The 15,235-nt window shown below is 42.9% G+C and overlaps 1 protein-coding gene across 2 annotated transcripts in view; it reads right to left on the bottom strand.

The window, feature by feature from the left end:
• PHACTR2 (phosphatase and actin regulator 2) overlaps window positions 1–14,781 on the bottom strand; it is a 141,506-nt gene extending 126,725 nt beyond the window's left edge. The window contains exon 1 of one of the 2 annotated variants that reach the window (XM_037391755.1): window positions 14,606–14,781. In XM_037391755.1, the coding sequence (XP_037247652.1) occupies window positions 14,606–14,750 (145 nt within the window). In that variant the 5' untranslated portion in view covers window positions 14,751–14,781. The remainder of the gene's footprint in view (window positions 1–14,605) is intronic. The other variant, XM_037391756.1, reaches the window with a different exon arrangement.
• Window positions 14,782–15,235: the final 454 nt, after the last annotated feature.

The following is a 15,235-nucleotide window of genomic DNA, read 5'->3' as shown; positions in this document are numbered from 1 at the left end:
ACGCTGCCGCGACATCGCATCCCACTCCAGTTTTGTGCTTTTTAAAGACACCAAAACTAATGAAGACCCTGCCATGACTTCATCTGGGATGGAGCAGATACCAGACAAAACCAGCTGAGGGCAATCTACCAGCTCTGCTGCAGGAGGGCTGCTCGCTTCATATAAAGGAGTCTATATTTAAAATCCTTTGGTCTGAGAGCAGGTGGGTGATCCAGGCAGGAATCCGGAGGCAGAGAGATGGTGTTTGCTGATCAGCATAACAACCGCCCCATCTAGTGTAGCAGCCTCACATGGCAGCATCTCCCTGAGACACAAAATCTCTCACCCACCGAGCTTTTCCCCCAGCAGCGGCCTGGCAGGCAACTGGGCAGCTGGGCAGGTTAAGACTCAAACTGTCTGGAGGTGACAGATAGTGGGAGGTGCAGCAAGTGGGACAGAAGACTGTGGGGGCAGTTGGGAGCAGACGGTATAAAGCATACAAGGCATATGGCTGGGCTCAGGGAAAACTGTTTTAGTGGTGATAAGGCCAGATGCTGCAGTAATCGTAAGGATGCTCTTAGCTCTCAAGTCCTACCAAAAATAGCTAGAGTAACTAAGAGGTAACAAGCAGCTACAAGGCGGTTAATCCTATTTTATGGCTGGGCAAAATATCCCATTTTGACCACATACTGATAAACCTAAGCATCCTTACAAAAGCCAAAAAGCCTGCCTTTTCCAACTGTTTTTCCATTTCCCTCCTCCTGCAGCAGGAAGGCTACCGAAGCTGCTGGGCCTTACAGGACAGGAAATATGAACAAAAGCAAGAGAAAGCTCCATTACCTTATACATTCATTGCACGGGAAAAAATAAAAGAGATTACTCACATGAGCGAGACTTTCTTCAAGAAACTACTATAATGCAAACAAGTTCTTTAAAGGCCCCAACGTGCTCATTTGCTGTTTTCTGTTTTATAGTCTGTGTTTTTAGGCTCCTTCAAAGACCTGTTGGAAAATCTTCTCATCCCCCTGACAGAGCAGAGCTGGAGCTTATAAGGGTGCAGCACATCAGCTCTGCTGACCACCACAGGCAGATGGGCTCCCGCAGTGGTTGATGCTAGATGGAGAGCATCCCCACTTTCCTACACTGGGTGGGTATTGCAGCACAAAAGATCTGGAGAAAAAAGATTTTCCACGGAACAGAAATCAAGGGATCTGAGCGAAAAGTTTGCTGGAGATAAAGTGGAAGAGGCAGAACAGCATCAATGGATTTTCTAGACAAAAAAAATCATTTGCTCTGTTTGTGGATATAATGGTGGGACTAACAAAAAATCAAAATTTTAAATGAAGTAATCACTTCTGTTACTGTTGGGGATCTTTCACATTTTAAACCCTTTCCATTTGCCTTTGCTATCTGAGTCAGTATTTTTTTTTCTCCTAGATTTCCCCTTGCCCTTCCTACTCCTTTTGATACCATAATAAAAGGACTAGCTGCATGGAGGGCGATAATATCCCACACGTCAGAGAAGAAGAGCCAACATGCTCCTCACTCCCACGGACAGACAGAAGAGGTTGGATGGGCTCTGTGCATTACAGACAATCCCCTCCTTTTCTTGTCCTTACGTAAGTAACAAGGAGCCCAGGCAGAACTCTGATCCCCCTAGGAGACCTTTTCCTATGAAGCTGGGCTGCCTGGAGACCCCCACATCATCAAGTGTGTACTTTCATAGGGATTTCACAGGAAAAAGAAGGCACCATATAATGTTGCCTACTATGAAATTGCTGTAGATGCTTTCTACTTGCTCCTTGTTTAATTTCCTTTGGAAAATAATCTCACATTAATTTTGATTATTATTGAGCCTGGGCAATCACAAAACATGTCAATGCATCTCATGCCTGCTTACATCAGGATTTTCTTAAGAGACTGGAACTGAAAAAACCCTCAGTCTGGTCCCAAAGGGACGTTTGCCTTCCACAGGACTGTGATATTTGACTTCAGATCATCTCATCTTGTAAAGTGTTGCAAAGAGCCCTTCCTGGGATAAAAGCTGTAGCGATGTATTTCAACCTGAGCCAAAGCCTTTTGAAGTCAATAGCAATAGCAGCACTGCCAGCCACAAGTGAACCAACATAATGAATCAAGCCTCCAGAAACATAATTTTGAATGAAAAGACAACAGTAGATTTTTCTGTCTCTTTCTCCCAATTTCTGAGTGCCTGGACATGGCAGAATCATGTTTCCAGAAGTTTTCAACATCAAAGAAATCCAGCAGCTGTTCAAAAAAAACCTCACCAACAACCGAGAGTGTAAGAGCCAAACCAAAACAGTATTAAACACTGGAAAGTCACAATGAAATCACAAGCCAGAAACACTGCAGTAGGCTTCAGTGGCAGCGTACTGCTGCGCACCAAAGGAGAGGGCTGCACACAGCTGAAGGTGAAGCTGGGGTGGGTCCAGTCACAGCAATGGCTTGGCTGGACCACACTGGCACAGCCCGAGCTGCATGGTCTGCTGACAGATGCTGGGTCTGCTGGAAGTGCTGGCTCATCTCCCTTTTCTCAAAGCCAATGCCTTTGCTGAGAGATAAAAATGTCTACATTTTTACTACACTACACCAAATACACTTAAATTGGAGGAGAAATGTCAGCACAGACTGGAGGGGGAAAGGAAGGGGATGCCCAGCTCTTTGTCCTTCCCTGTCAGTCTCGAAGCACAGTGACTGAACCCTGCTTCCCTGTTCAGAGCAAGGGTCCACATGGTAGCCTTCAGCCTTCAGCCTTCCTCTTGGAGAGAGATGCCTGATAGCTACCAATTGGTTCCTTCCCTCCCTGTGACTGCGTACCTGTATTTTCTAGCAGAGGAAGCAAGGCTCCAGCAGCCTGATAGCTGGACGCTTACACTTCAGTGGTTTAGAAAAGTATCATTTAAATGAACTGGACTGAACTGAAGGTGGTTAGTTATTTTTTCACATATACACACACCATCATACCCAAGAACCTATCAATGCCTATTGATAGGTCAGGGCATACCTGACATGCTCTTATTCCTTGCATGTTATGAATTCTCAACAGAAGAATCTGTACTGCAATTTTATGCGTAAAATATGCACCCCTACTTAAAACTGCCCTGCAATTCTATAGCAGAGTATTTCAATGACACTACCCACATGGCTCAGCCGATGTTCAGTGCTGTTACAGAAATTCCCAGGCTCAGAGCAATCCACTTAGGGACATTACATCCCCTCAGAGTACCATGGAGGGAAGATATTCCATTAGAAGACAAGCAAGATGTTTCAGTTCCCTGAACCACACCAGCGTTTACTGCAGGCGTCTTCAGCATCAGAGTGAATCCCACAGACATCTGGCATCTATAAAATGCCACTGAACATGGCTTCTGATTTTTCCTCCTATAATTATTACACTGGTCAAATCACTTTCACAGTGATCCCAAATTGCCGCAGAAGATGAAAGCCACTCTTACAACAACTCTGTTTCTAAAAGATTAAGCTCCCATTAACAAATGGAGATTAGAACTACCGAAAAGTGCACATATTTTGATAGCTTTTATTGACATGTAAAAGGATTAGAATCAGAAATCATTTGCATGTATTTTTGAAACTCAGGTCCTTCTTATAAATGTGCATAGTCTGAATCATCTAATCCTGAGTCTGAGAGATGCATACTGCCGTTTACAGAGCTCTTTCTGGATTTTCCCCCCTCTCTTCCATTATTATGGTAATCAGTGTTTGTATAAAAACATTTTGGATCAAATCCCATTTACTTCATATATGATATGCATGAAATTTAGTTTTCTGGGATTTGTTTCCTCTGTGGAGTATATATAACTGAGACAAATTCACTGGAGTAGAAGTACGGAGTTGTATTAAGTATTAGAATTCACTAATTAGTGCCTGAATTAAAATATCCTTGATATAATTTATTTTAGAAATAGCAATGGCCTTAGAAGGTAGACAAAACTTGTTTATTTGATGGACTTCTCACTGTCAAGACCTCATTGCCTAGAATTCATCTAAATATTCACCTAAACTCATCCAAATATATATTTATCTTAAGCCTAGGGTAAAAATGAGTGTAACACGACCACTTTTCAAAACACCAAGGGTGAACGTCCTTTGGTTTTGCTCTTTTGTTTCACTTATCTTACTGTCAGTTATTTCTTTGCTGCTTGGGAGAATTCCTTCCCATCTCTTTTGCTTCTCTCTGCTTCTAACAGAGGTGAAGAGGACACCCTACCACAGATAGGGGGACATAGATGTGGCTCTTCCATCCAGCCAAAATGCCAGACCCATCTCTGTCTCCTTAGCCTAGTGTGTCTGGTGCAGGTGGATGGCTCAGTCCCGTGTCCCCCACTGCCATTTCTGACTTGGCCTAAATGCAGAGCAATAAAAAAAATCCACAACTGCAAAAGACCCTTCTCATTACCACTGCAACAGTTTCTTCTCACATACTTTTTAGTGCATTTCCAGCTCTGGTTGTAAGTGCTTCCAGCAGGGTAGCTTTCACTGTTCCTCTTGAGAGACTATTCCCCAGCTCAATAAATGTCGCTTCCAGCAAACTTCTTTTACACGTGCCCCTCCTGTGCTTGCAGCACTTTTCCAGTCTTGGCCTAGAACAAGGGGAACAAATATCTTTTTCCCCACAGAGTTTACACAATAGCACAATGAAGTTGCAACAGCTGTGCACTCCACCAAGTTATTTTCACTTGCCAGATAGTTATGTGATACCAACTTTGTTGCTTGCCATAGGTAATTTCCAATTTTGCTAAATGATGAAAATTCCACTGAAGGGCAAACCCATGCAAAACAGACAATATTACAAACTTTTTAGAAGATGTAAGAAAAGAAGTATAAAAAAATCTTTATTTAAACTGCTGACCCCAAGACTATGTCTGATGGGTCTTTCTTCCTCTGAATTCACAGACCAGTTACAGGCACTCACTCTGTTGGTGATGTTTCCTTTCTCTTTTCAAAAGACTGGCAACTGTGTTATTTTAGACATTCTAAAAAAAATGCCTTTGCCTGCATTTTTCTTAACCTAACTTGAATTAAGAGTGATTTCAAAGTAACCCTAATTTGCTGTTAGGCAATTACCTTGCTGTTTCGAAATGGTGTGCCACTTTCCCTCACCCAAGGATGGGCAGACCAAGGACCTGGCATGCCTCTGGGACAGGCACTGAGTGAAAGGTTTTATTTGTCCCCATGGAAGCTGCAAGGGGACAAACTTTCTTCCAGTGTCTGGTGATGATCAGGAGAGCTCTTGGACACAGAGCCCAAAAAGGGCAGGCAGCATGTCTGAAGCCCCAAGCTCTCCCCAAAGCCTTTCACCCCTGTAGCTGAAAGCAAGTCATTCATTCTGCTGTTTCTCTCCAGGTCTGGCAGACGCTGCACTGCAAGGGTGTAGCTTTCAGATGCTGTTTCTGATAGACCTCTAAATGCACAAGCTGCAGTACAATGCAGTCATGTACCATGTGCCCAGTGATAAACATCCATATCACGGAGTGAAATGGGTGCTGTTGGCTTGTGAGACTTGAAATCACCTACAAAATCATATATACATTCACCAGCTCATCATATGAAAATCTCATTAGACAAAACTCAAGCTGACTATATAAATAAGAGAAAGCTCTGAAAATTATGGCATCAATCCTTTGGAAATCTTTCTCCAAAATAATTCTTGCTATTTGCAGATCAAAAGCTATTGTTTATCTCAAATTCTAAAGAATGAGGCAAAATTCATAGCAGATGTGTCTCCAAAGACTTAAATAGCTGAGTGGTAGCATATTTTTTGGATTGGCCATTCACTAAAGAAAACACGATGTGAAATATTGCCATTCAGTTTTGTTTGCAGCAAGGCATAACAGGAAGGCACCATTATTTTTAAATGTTCAGGGTGCAAAAAGTCATATGGCTGGAAGAAAGATGCTGTGCCTCTGGGGAGCTCTGACTCTCCCTCTCAGCTCATTTCCAAGGATACAGAGTTGAGACTCAGTAACACAGGCAGAGGTGCCTATAGCCCAAATAACAAAAGCAGCATGCCATACTTCATCCTTGGGGCTAGAGCAGTTTGTATTGTGACTTGGGATGTCTGCTGGTCCCTGATGGATTACGCTTGCTCTGTCTGTGTAAGTAAAACAACTTATTTCAAATCCAACCCTTCTGAGCTTACCAAAACTGCTTTTAATCAGAAAAAAAAAATCAGAATTATGCTTGTAGATGCTGCCTTTTCGGCAGCAAGTGCTTCTTTCAGATAAAAAGTTCACAGTTTCATTGGTGGTTTAAACCACTAACGTTAACTGTCAGCCCTTACACTGGACAACAGAGGAAATAAATTAAAAAGTGGCAAGCAGATGACTGCTAGTTATCTGTTCACTCACAATGTTTAAATACAGCTGCCTGTGAACACAAAGGTCTGCAACTAGGACACATTCAACTGCAAAAGCACCACAAGCTCTTCTTTACTGTGCTTGTAGGTGATACAAAAACATACCTCAACACCAATTCTGCTTGCTGCCTTAATTTTCTCGAGTACTGTGTACATGAGGCACAGGTATCTTAAAAGCTGTGATTCTTCCCCAAAAAACAAGAAAAGCAAACATGTGCTGAAAGGGGAGCTTTGTTCATTGTGCTCTTTAGGGTCTGGTTCTCTGAAGTACTGAACATCCTTATTCCTTCAAGAAGGCATTTGAACCCTTAAAGAATTTGATATCTGACCATTTAGCCATAACCAAGTGGCAGTGGGTACACTTGCCCTGTATAGGTGGATGGGCCCCTTAGGATAATCACATTTCTGTGCCAGGGAAATTCTGACACTTCTTTGCTGCCTTTGCTCCTGTTCCTGCTCCCCAAACTAGAAGAAAAAAACCCCTCTATATCAAATTCTAAAAACCTTAGACTCACTTTTTGAAGTGACAATTTACCATTTTCAAATTCTGTCAGATATTACTCCAGAAAATGCAGAAATGTGCCTGAAATCAGGATTGTTACTACAAAAAGTTGACTTTCACAAAACTCTTATTTGACCAGGATACATTTGTATTCAAATAAACTTTAGCTAACTTAACGACATGAAATGAATTAGGGATTGTGGCAGAGTTCAGCCTTTTCCTGATCCTTGCCACCATGCCAAGTTTTATCTTAAAAAGGCTCTGAGGCACTTCTCTGTTTCTAATATTCAGCAACCCTCTTTTTTTTTTTCATTTTAGAATTTTTTTCTTTTTTTCCCTTCCCGATGAATTCCCAAAATTGAAAAATTCCCTAGTAAGGAAGAGGGGAGCAAAGGAGTGGGGAGAAGGTGAAAGGAAGAAAGAGATGAGTGCCTTTTATTTCCAGTATAGATAGAAACAACTTGGGTAAAGGTACCAAAACTGAGCTACCAACTGATGCATCCAGCCAACAGAAATGGTGTGTGGTACTATGCAGCTGGGCTAATTCCCCAAGTGGGAGCCAACACCATTTGCGTGCGAGACTGAAGTCATGTCTGAAGTTGAAGGGAAAGAAAAAGTAACTGCTTTTAATAGCAGTCCACTCTACCCAGACAAGTTTTTCTGCTGGATACTGTAAATCGTGCAAACGTTACAAAAGCTATAAAATACATATTTAATTTAAAATACCTATTATATTCTACATTTTCTGAAAAAAAAATAAGACACTTAGTACAAAACATGATCATTATTTCAAAGAGAAGCCATTTTCACACAGTGTTTTAGCCTGTGAGGAGTCACCGTGTTCCCATCTCCGGTAGAACACTCCTGCTTCTATGTTTCCCTCCCAGCCCCTGACTGCTCGGCCCTGTATTGGTGTGAATATAGCCAAGGAGTTTTAACAGCGTGAGAAATGGGAAGGGCAATGCAGAATGTGCCAGAAATATAAAAGAAACATGAGAGAGAGAAGAGAGGGTAGAAAAGTGTCTTACCACCAAAACACAGTGGTTTAAGCTGTTCTTTAGCTCCACTTCATTATGAAGTTCTCTATCTGAGGGCACGGTGAACTTGCAAAGTATAGTGGCTGTGAAGCTTCAGGCTGTACTAAAAACAACGCTTCTGACCCCGTTATGCTAAATACTTGATACTGATACAATTTACTAGTATTTTACTACTTCAGCCTTTCAAAACTCAAAAATCATGACAACACCGAAAACACTCGTAGAATCTATACAACACAACACCTTTTAAATCCCAATTCTGCATCAAAACTGCATGATGGGGAGCAAGACTTCTCAGCTCATCACCAAGGGAAGTGCTGACTGCCTACAAACTCTGCTGGTATTTCAGGAAGATCTCTCTGCTTTCCGTATGAATGGAAAGCAAGAGCATCCCTTGTTGTGGTGGGTTTTAAGACCGACAATTTCAAAGATAAAATGAAAAGTGATTGAACTCAGAACACTGAAGTCAGGATTTTCTATTTTCTTCTAGATATTTTTCCTTTTGTGCTGCTTGGTTTGTACCTGAGAAAAACTAACCTCTGAATCTGTTAAAAATAGCAACATGCTAGGTAAAATGCTAGGGGAAAAAAAAAATTTAAAAAGCAAAGATTACCACTGAAGATATCTTTGCCTTATGCTAAAGCCTGTTCAATGAGAACTACTAAAAATTCAGAAGCAAGACTAATGCTGGTATTACTGAAAACTGAAATCCTACAGGATTTCTGGCACTGAAAAGATTATGATTTCAAAAAGCAAAAATAAATAAAAACGTAAATTCTTCACCATCATTTGAAACTATCCCCAGCCCTTTGACCTTAAATAGTGCTTGCTTTTACAGGAAATAACAGCAAAAAGAGGGGGGTGGGAGTGAGGAAGGAAAATGATTTATGCTAACAGTGGATTTGACTGATGAAACATTAGGTTTTCAAACCAAACTTGCTTACGTTCAGTAAGAGAAAAAGTCTTCTTCAACTACTCTTTAGATCATTTCTTCAGGCTTCATACTTGACATGCGGTCTGATATTAAATGGTTACTTGCTAGAAGCCACACACAGCAGGAAGTGCTAAATGCCAAAGGGCCTTGAGAATCGAAAACACAGTAGCAAAATGCTGAACAGATCCCACAGTCAGCTACTGATTAGTTGCTGCAAAATACGCATTAAATCCTACACTGCCAATGTCTGCTGTCCAATTTCTACTTAGCCAACTATGGAGATTATTACTACATTTAGAAAATACTTTTTTTTTTTTTTTAAGCATGAGCACAAGTCTGAATATTTGATTCTAAAGTTGTCCCAGAAACTGGGTCATGTGTAAATGACACCCAGTATACATGGTTTGTATGTGTAAACCATCATGTTCCCAATGTTCCCCCTTTCACACTTAGGCTTAATCAGGCTTGCTAATACCAAGAACCTACCCCAGTTATTCTGCAAGAGTTGGTGTGGAATAATATCTTTTAGTCCAGTATAAAACAGGCAGACTCTTATTTCATATGCATTATGGTATAAACTCATATTAGAAATGGCTGACTAAATTCTGTCGCACATTTCTTCCCTGCACACCCATCTAATCTTGTAAAGTAAACAAGTGTTCAGGCAGACTTGAACTTTGTCAATGTATGCAGTACAAAATGTTATAAGGCTCCTGGATTTTTCCCCAGCACCCTTCTGAAACTCCAGGTTACATATACAGATGACCAGAATGGGATTTAACTTTATGGGTCAACGATCTAAGTGTGTTTCCAGGTTATTACAAAGAAGTAGATGCTTCAATTCTATAAGCATATGTCAAATTGCATATGGTTATGTTTGCTGCCTCTTTCTGAGTTTAAATTTTCAATTGATGGGAAAATATTATCCTGGACTTAGTGACAGGATGTACTATCTCTTGAAAATGACATAGTCGTGTTGAGTCTGGTTTCTAAATTCCCCAAAATTATTATTTGTCTTAACTTCTGTAGTTTCCTACGCCAGATTATCTGCTTTGGGCTTCTTGCTAAATTCTGTACTTTGATTTCTATTGTAAACACATCCTGCTTCATACAATGGAGAATCATGTTTTTCCCTGACTCCCATATTTTCATATAATGTGCCAAAACCAGTTGGTTTAGTTATGAGAGTTCTTCCACATGATGAGGCTGCTTCCTCCTCACCCCCATCCTGATGAGTGACCCCCCCCTATCTAAATGACCTCCCAAAGCACATCTGATCTCTTCTTCACAAACACTAATGCAACTCCCATAGACCTTGGTAGAGCTCTAGCTTGGTGCATATGGACATAGATCCAACCAAATGGAATCTGTAGCCATTTTGGGAAATATGAGTACAAGTGCAGAGGGAAAGACAGACAAACTTTAGCAGCTAACTACCTACCCACCCAAAATTTAGCTTTTTCCCGAGAGTCCGTGCCCCTAGATAATCAAGTCAATGTCTAGAGTAAGAGTATTCTCAAATACCTTCAACCATCAAAAACATTTCCTTTGCATTAACCAGAAAATTTCTCGGTTAAGAAGAAAATCTGACATTTGTTAAATTTGCAAAGTAGAGCATTCTAAGCATTAAAAGCTCAAATAAGTCCAAAATTTGTCAGTTTTCTTCCCAACCAACATCAGCCACTCTGATGCTCTGGTCACTATGAAAGCTTCCCCAGTTCTTCACTTAACTGAGGGATTTTAAGCTATCTTTTTACCCACCCTATTCTAAAGTCAGCAGCAAATGGCATCATAGCTGATTCTCATTACCATTTTGAATAAATTAACCTGAAAAGGACCAGTTTGCTAGCCAAAAATTCCCCCCAAAATACTGATATGTATAAGTTTTGAGACAGTACTGGCATTTGCCCTCAGCCTTTCACTCTGCTGCAACCCAGCATCTGGTGTAGAGTCTAAGGTATTGATGAATTGCTGCCTTAATTCTCAGGTAGGGTTTTTTTGTGTGTGTGTCACCAGAAAAGCATGGAAAAAAGCATGAAAAGAACGGAAACATGCATGAGAAGCTCACCTCTCTACCTGAAAGGTGAGCTTCTTAGCAGTGGAACAAATTATCTGAAACTTCTCCTTGCTAAAGAGCAAGACATCAAGAGGAACTGCAGCAATATAACAGTGTCAATCCTAGAGTGGAGAAATGGGTGGGTTTTTTACTTCTGGTCTGAGCAGTAAAGTTCCCTTTTCACCAAGATGTGTCTCACCACAAACCTCACCACCTTCAGAAGAAAATGCAAGGCTGTATAGCAAAACCCACAACACTAAAGAGAGCAAACTGAAAACTGTCTACGTGGACATGCAGATAAAGAACAGGCACCACAGTAGCTCAGGTTGGTGCCTGAGGGTTGTCACAAAGAGAACCACCGCTGCCGTCCTGCAACTGGAGCACAAAGGTGACTGATAGGGAACAGCAACATCCCCTTCCACCCTGCACCCAGGGCTCACTGCCCACGCTAAGAGCTGCCCTCAGCCGCATAGCCACCAAATCTAGATTTTGGAGAAATTCTGGGAAAGTATTTGAACAGGGTCTTTGTTTCAGATGCAGTTCAGTCCTCATCTATGCTGGGCAAATCAAGAAACTTGGCAAACTTGACCCACCTTCTAAGGTTGGTTTAAATCTAGTCACTGAACTTGGAAGGTTGCTTAAAGGTATGTAATGCAAGAAGCTTTCTTGAAGTGGCTCTGGTGTTGCTCTGAAATTTTAGGAGAATGTGTTTTTCTTCTCAAATCTCCTTGAGATGCTCTGGAAAAGTAGCCAGTTGTCAGGTGGGATGTACCACAATGCTGAAGTAATGCACAGCCTACACCTGCCAGAGAGGCTCTGAACTTCACTGATATTACACTTTTCCAGGGTCTAAATCAAAAGTCTAGATTGTGCCACCTTTGCTCATGATGAGTTTATTCCCCCCAGGTTCTTCCCAAAAGTAAAGGAAGAGTTGGAAGGTAAAGGCCTGATACAGCAATGGGTGAGATGCCAGCCCAGAGAGGGGAATTAAGTAATCTTCTACCACTAACCCTACAAGAAAAGGCCAGCTTTAAGAAGAAGAAAAACCTGAAAATACATTCTCCTTTCAAACTGGACTGCAGCAAATGAAGTGAGATGCTGTCAAGTGATACCAGAAAGTGAAAGTTGCTTCTTCCAGCATATGATAACAGCAGAGGAAGGCGTGGGGATAAGAAAGCACAGGTACCATGAACATGGGGACCACCTGACGAGCCTCACTGTACTCTTGAGATATGTACATATCTAGAATAACAAACAGATGCATTTTATAAGCCACTGCCAAAGCTGCTTTTAGAAAGGCTATTATATTTCCCTTAGCCAGATGGGTCTCTACAAATCTTGCCTCTTAACAGATCCTCCATTGAGAACAGTGGATCGGGACGTGGTAAAATAAAGGACAGTGCAAACCCTCTGTAGGGGTACCAACCCATCGCTAATGGAGTGCAAGCAGACAATACCATACAACTGGCATCAAGATCTAGAAAATGAAGACAAATATGCAACAGGAACTGCAACTTGTGACTTCAACAGCTGCAAGTGAATCACTCCAGGAACAGGCAGCAAGCAAACATTTTGCAAGTTATTTAAAATGCAAATTGCTCTTTTCTAAATGAAGCAGCTGGAGCACAGGTAGCATCTCATGTAAATGAGTGACCTACTTTAATCAAATGGTAGAACTAGAGAAAAAGGTAGGAGAAAAAAAAAATAGTAAGGCTCATATTGTTTCTCTAAGTGTTTTACATTTCTGTCCCCATTATGATTGTTCTCCAGGTTAGTAGGGGAATGAAAAAGCAGGTTATTTTAATGGCATCTCAGTATAAAAACAATTCTCTAACCACCACATTAAAAATTAAATAGCTTTGCATCTTTAATGCATACTTTCCTTTTTAAAGAGGGAATCAACAGTTGTGTGGCAGCATGTATTTTTGTTGTGTCCAATGAGCAGCTGGAAAAAAATACAGGAAGCAGCAATAGAGAAAATAAAGAATGAAAGAAAAGATGACAAAAAAATAAAAACCAGAGAAAGAAACTCCTGTCACTTGCTGGCAGGAAGCACATCCTCAAAATTAAAAGAAAAAAATCAAGTAGGGCAACAGGGAGGCCTAAATTTTGTGTGTAAGAAACTACAAATAACAACTCATCTTTGAAAACACCATCATTTTACCTCCACTGGATTTGCCAGTCTCTTGTAATAAACCCAGCTCATTGATAGTAGTCTTTGTAGCTAAGCTAACAACCAACACAGTCTAACACTGACATAGTGGCAATCTTGTCAACCTCTGTGGTGATCCCTCCACACCCAGGTTACACATCAAGCCATAGGGTGTTGTTGATGCAGCACGCTGCCAAGATGGTGCTGAAATACACCTTGAGCCTAAAAGTAGATTTGGACAAACCCCTGGAACCTCCTCCCTATCTCAAATGTCCTTCAATGTAATTTTTAAGTAGACACAGAAAAAGGCAGAGAAAAAAATTATGCAGAAAATGCCACTTAGAGTTGTTTTTGCCTGCAGCTGCTGGCCCCACAAGTTGAATCTACTTGCTCCTATGTGACTAAGCAAGCTTTCACTCCCTCTCTCCTCATCAGGCAGGCGTAGCCGTGCATTTGAGCTTCCTCAAGTAAATGGCCTGCCTCATCTCAACATTCCCTGAGGAACCAACATAAGAGGACATTGTGGTCCATTGCAGGCCCAACCATGCGCCGCGCTGTCCTGCTCGTGCAGCAGCAGAGGGGGTCCCTCAATGCGCACTGGAGCATCCCTGGTGGTGCTGTGGTTCAGGAGTACCTCTGTCCAGCAGAGTGTACCAGTGCATCCAAAACACCCACATCGCCAGGGACGTATGTGCCTGCAGTCTTGTTTTAGTCAACAGAGCAGGGCTGATTTACAACCACACAAGCACACATTTTCAAAACGTGCTCAGCAGTATGGAGACCAGAATTTCATTTTCCTGAATACCTAACTTCAGGAAACAGCCTGAGTAAAGTATAGCCCAACTGAGTATGTATTTTAATTTTGCCACTTTCAAATACCTGCACTGTAAACTAGGACCCTCACTTCCTCCCATTTTACACAGCAAAGCTATCGCAAATCCTGGAGGAAGCGTAGTCTGTCCCAAAAGGGCACTTTCCACACCCAAATCACCTCTACAATACTTCGTATTGCAGTAGTTACCTCCTGAAGGAGGATGGTGGGATACTGACTCACAGGTGGTGGTGGGGGGGGTGTTTTGTTCTTGGGTATTTTATTTTGCCTCATCTGTTTATGAAAAACCCCAAGGAGCTATAAGTGCATGAGGTAAAATTCTAACATACAATTGAAGTGTAACATGTGAAGTGGCAGAATGTGGAGTTTTGATGTCCCCGCAATACACCCTTGAAGCCTCCCCGGCGCTTTTCTGCCCTTGTAGTCGGCTGCTTTGGTGACGGGATGGGTATCCACGGCTTCACTGGGGTTCATGTAAACCCGGGGACACCGGCATGAAAAGCCAGGAACCTGCCAAACATCATCTCGAGGGGCAGTTCAAGCACCACGTAAACCAGGGACCCACGCTTCGGCCACTGACAGAAGACAGACCTCGGTCTGGGAGGCAGGGCAGGGTGTGGAGGAGGATGTCTTTTCCCACATTCCCCAGCTCAGCTCAGCTCGGCTAGGGGCGGGGGGGGCTCGGACACAAGGACCCTCCCCTCCCTCCCCCTTACCTGAGCCGCCCACGTTGGACCGAAGCAGGCAGGTTCTGCGGGAGAAGGAGAAGGAGGAGATGTCGCTTTGGGAGCGGCCGCGGGGACCGGGCAAGGACCAGAGGGGCGGCGGTGCGGCCCCGGTGCTCCCCGGCCTCTCAGCCATCGCCGTCGGGGAGCCGAGAGGGGCAGGGAGGAGAGCAGAGGAGGGAAAGAGGCGGCGAGGGAGGGGAAAGGGAAAGTTTGCAGAGGAAGAGCCGCCCCCCGCCTCCGACCGCCCCGCCGGAGCGGGGCCGCCCCGCCGGGACAGCGGCGGGGATTTCGGGTCTGTGGGAGCCCAAGTTGTGTGTCTGCACAGGGGCAAAGCAGGGGCTGGGGGTGTGTATGGTGCGTGTATGTGCAGATGCACACACACAAACACCCCCCAGGATGTCTTCGTGCTCCCTGCTCCAGTCATTTCCAACTCTCTGGGGGGAAAAAAAAAAAAAAAAAAAAAAAGAAGCATCAGTTAAAAAAGAGCAGAGCAACCGACATCACCACTTCTGTTTTGTGTAACAGGGTGCCCTCCCTCCTCCTCTGGCCCGGCCCCCGCAAAACCGGGAGGTTGCACAAGGCATCGCAGCCCTGCAGCCGAGCAGAGAGGGCAATGAG

This window comes from Falco rusticolus, chromosome 6, assembly GCF_015220075.1.
Source record: "Falco rusticolus isolate bFalRus1 chromosome 6, bFalRus1.pri, whole genome shotgun sequence".
Taxonomy (NCBI): Eukaryota; Metazoa; Chordata; class Aves; order Falconiformes; family Falconidae; genus Falco; species Falco rusticolus.
Note: the sequence above shows the minus strand (reverse complement) of the source record. Positions and strands in the feature narration are given on the sequence as shown.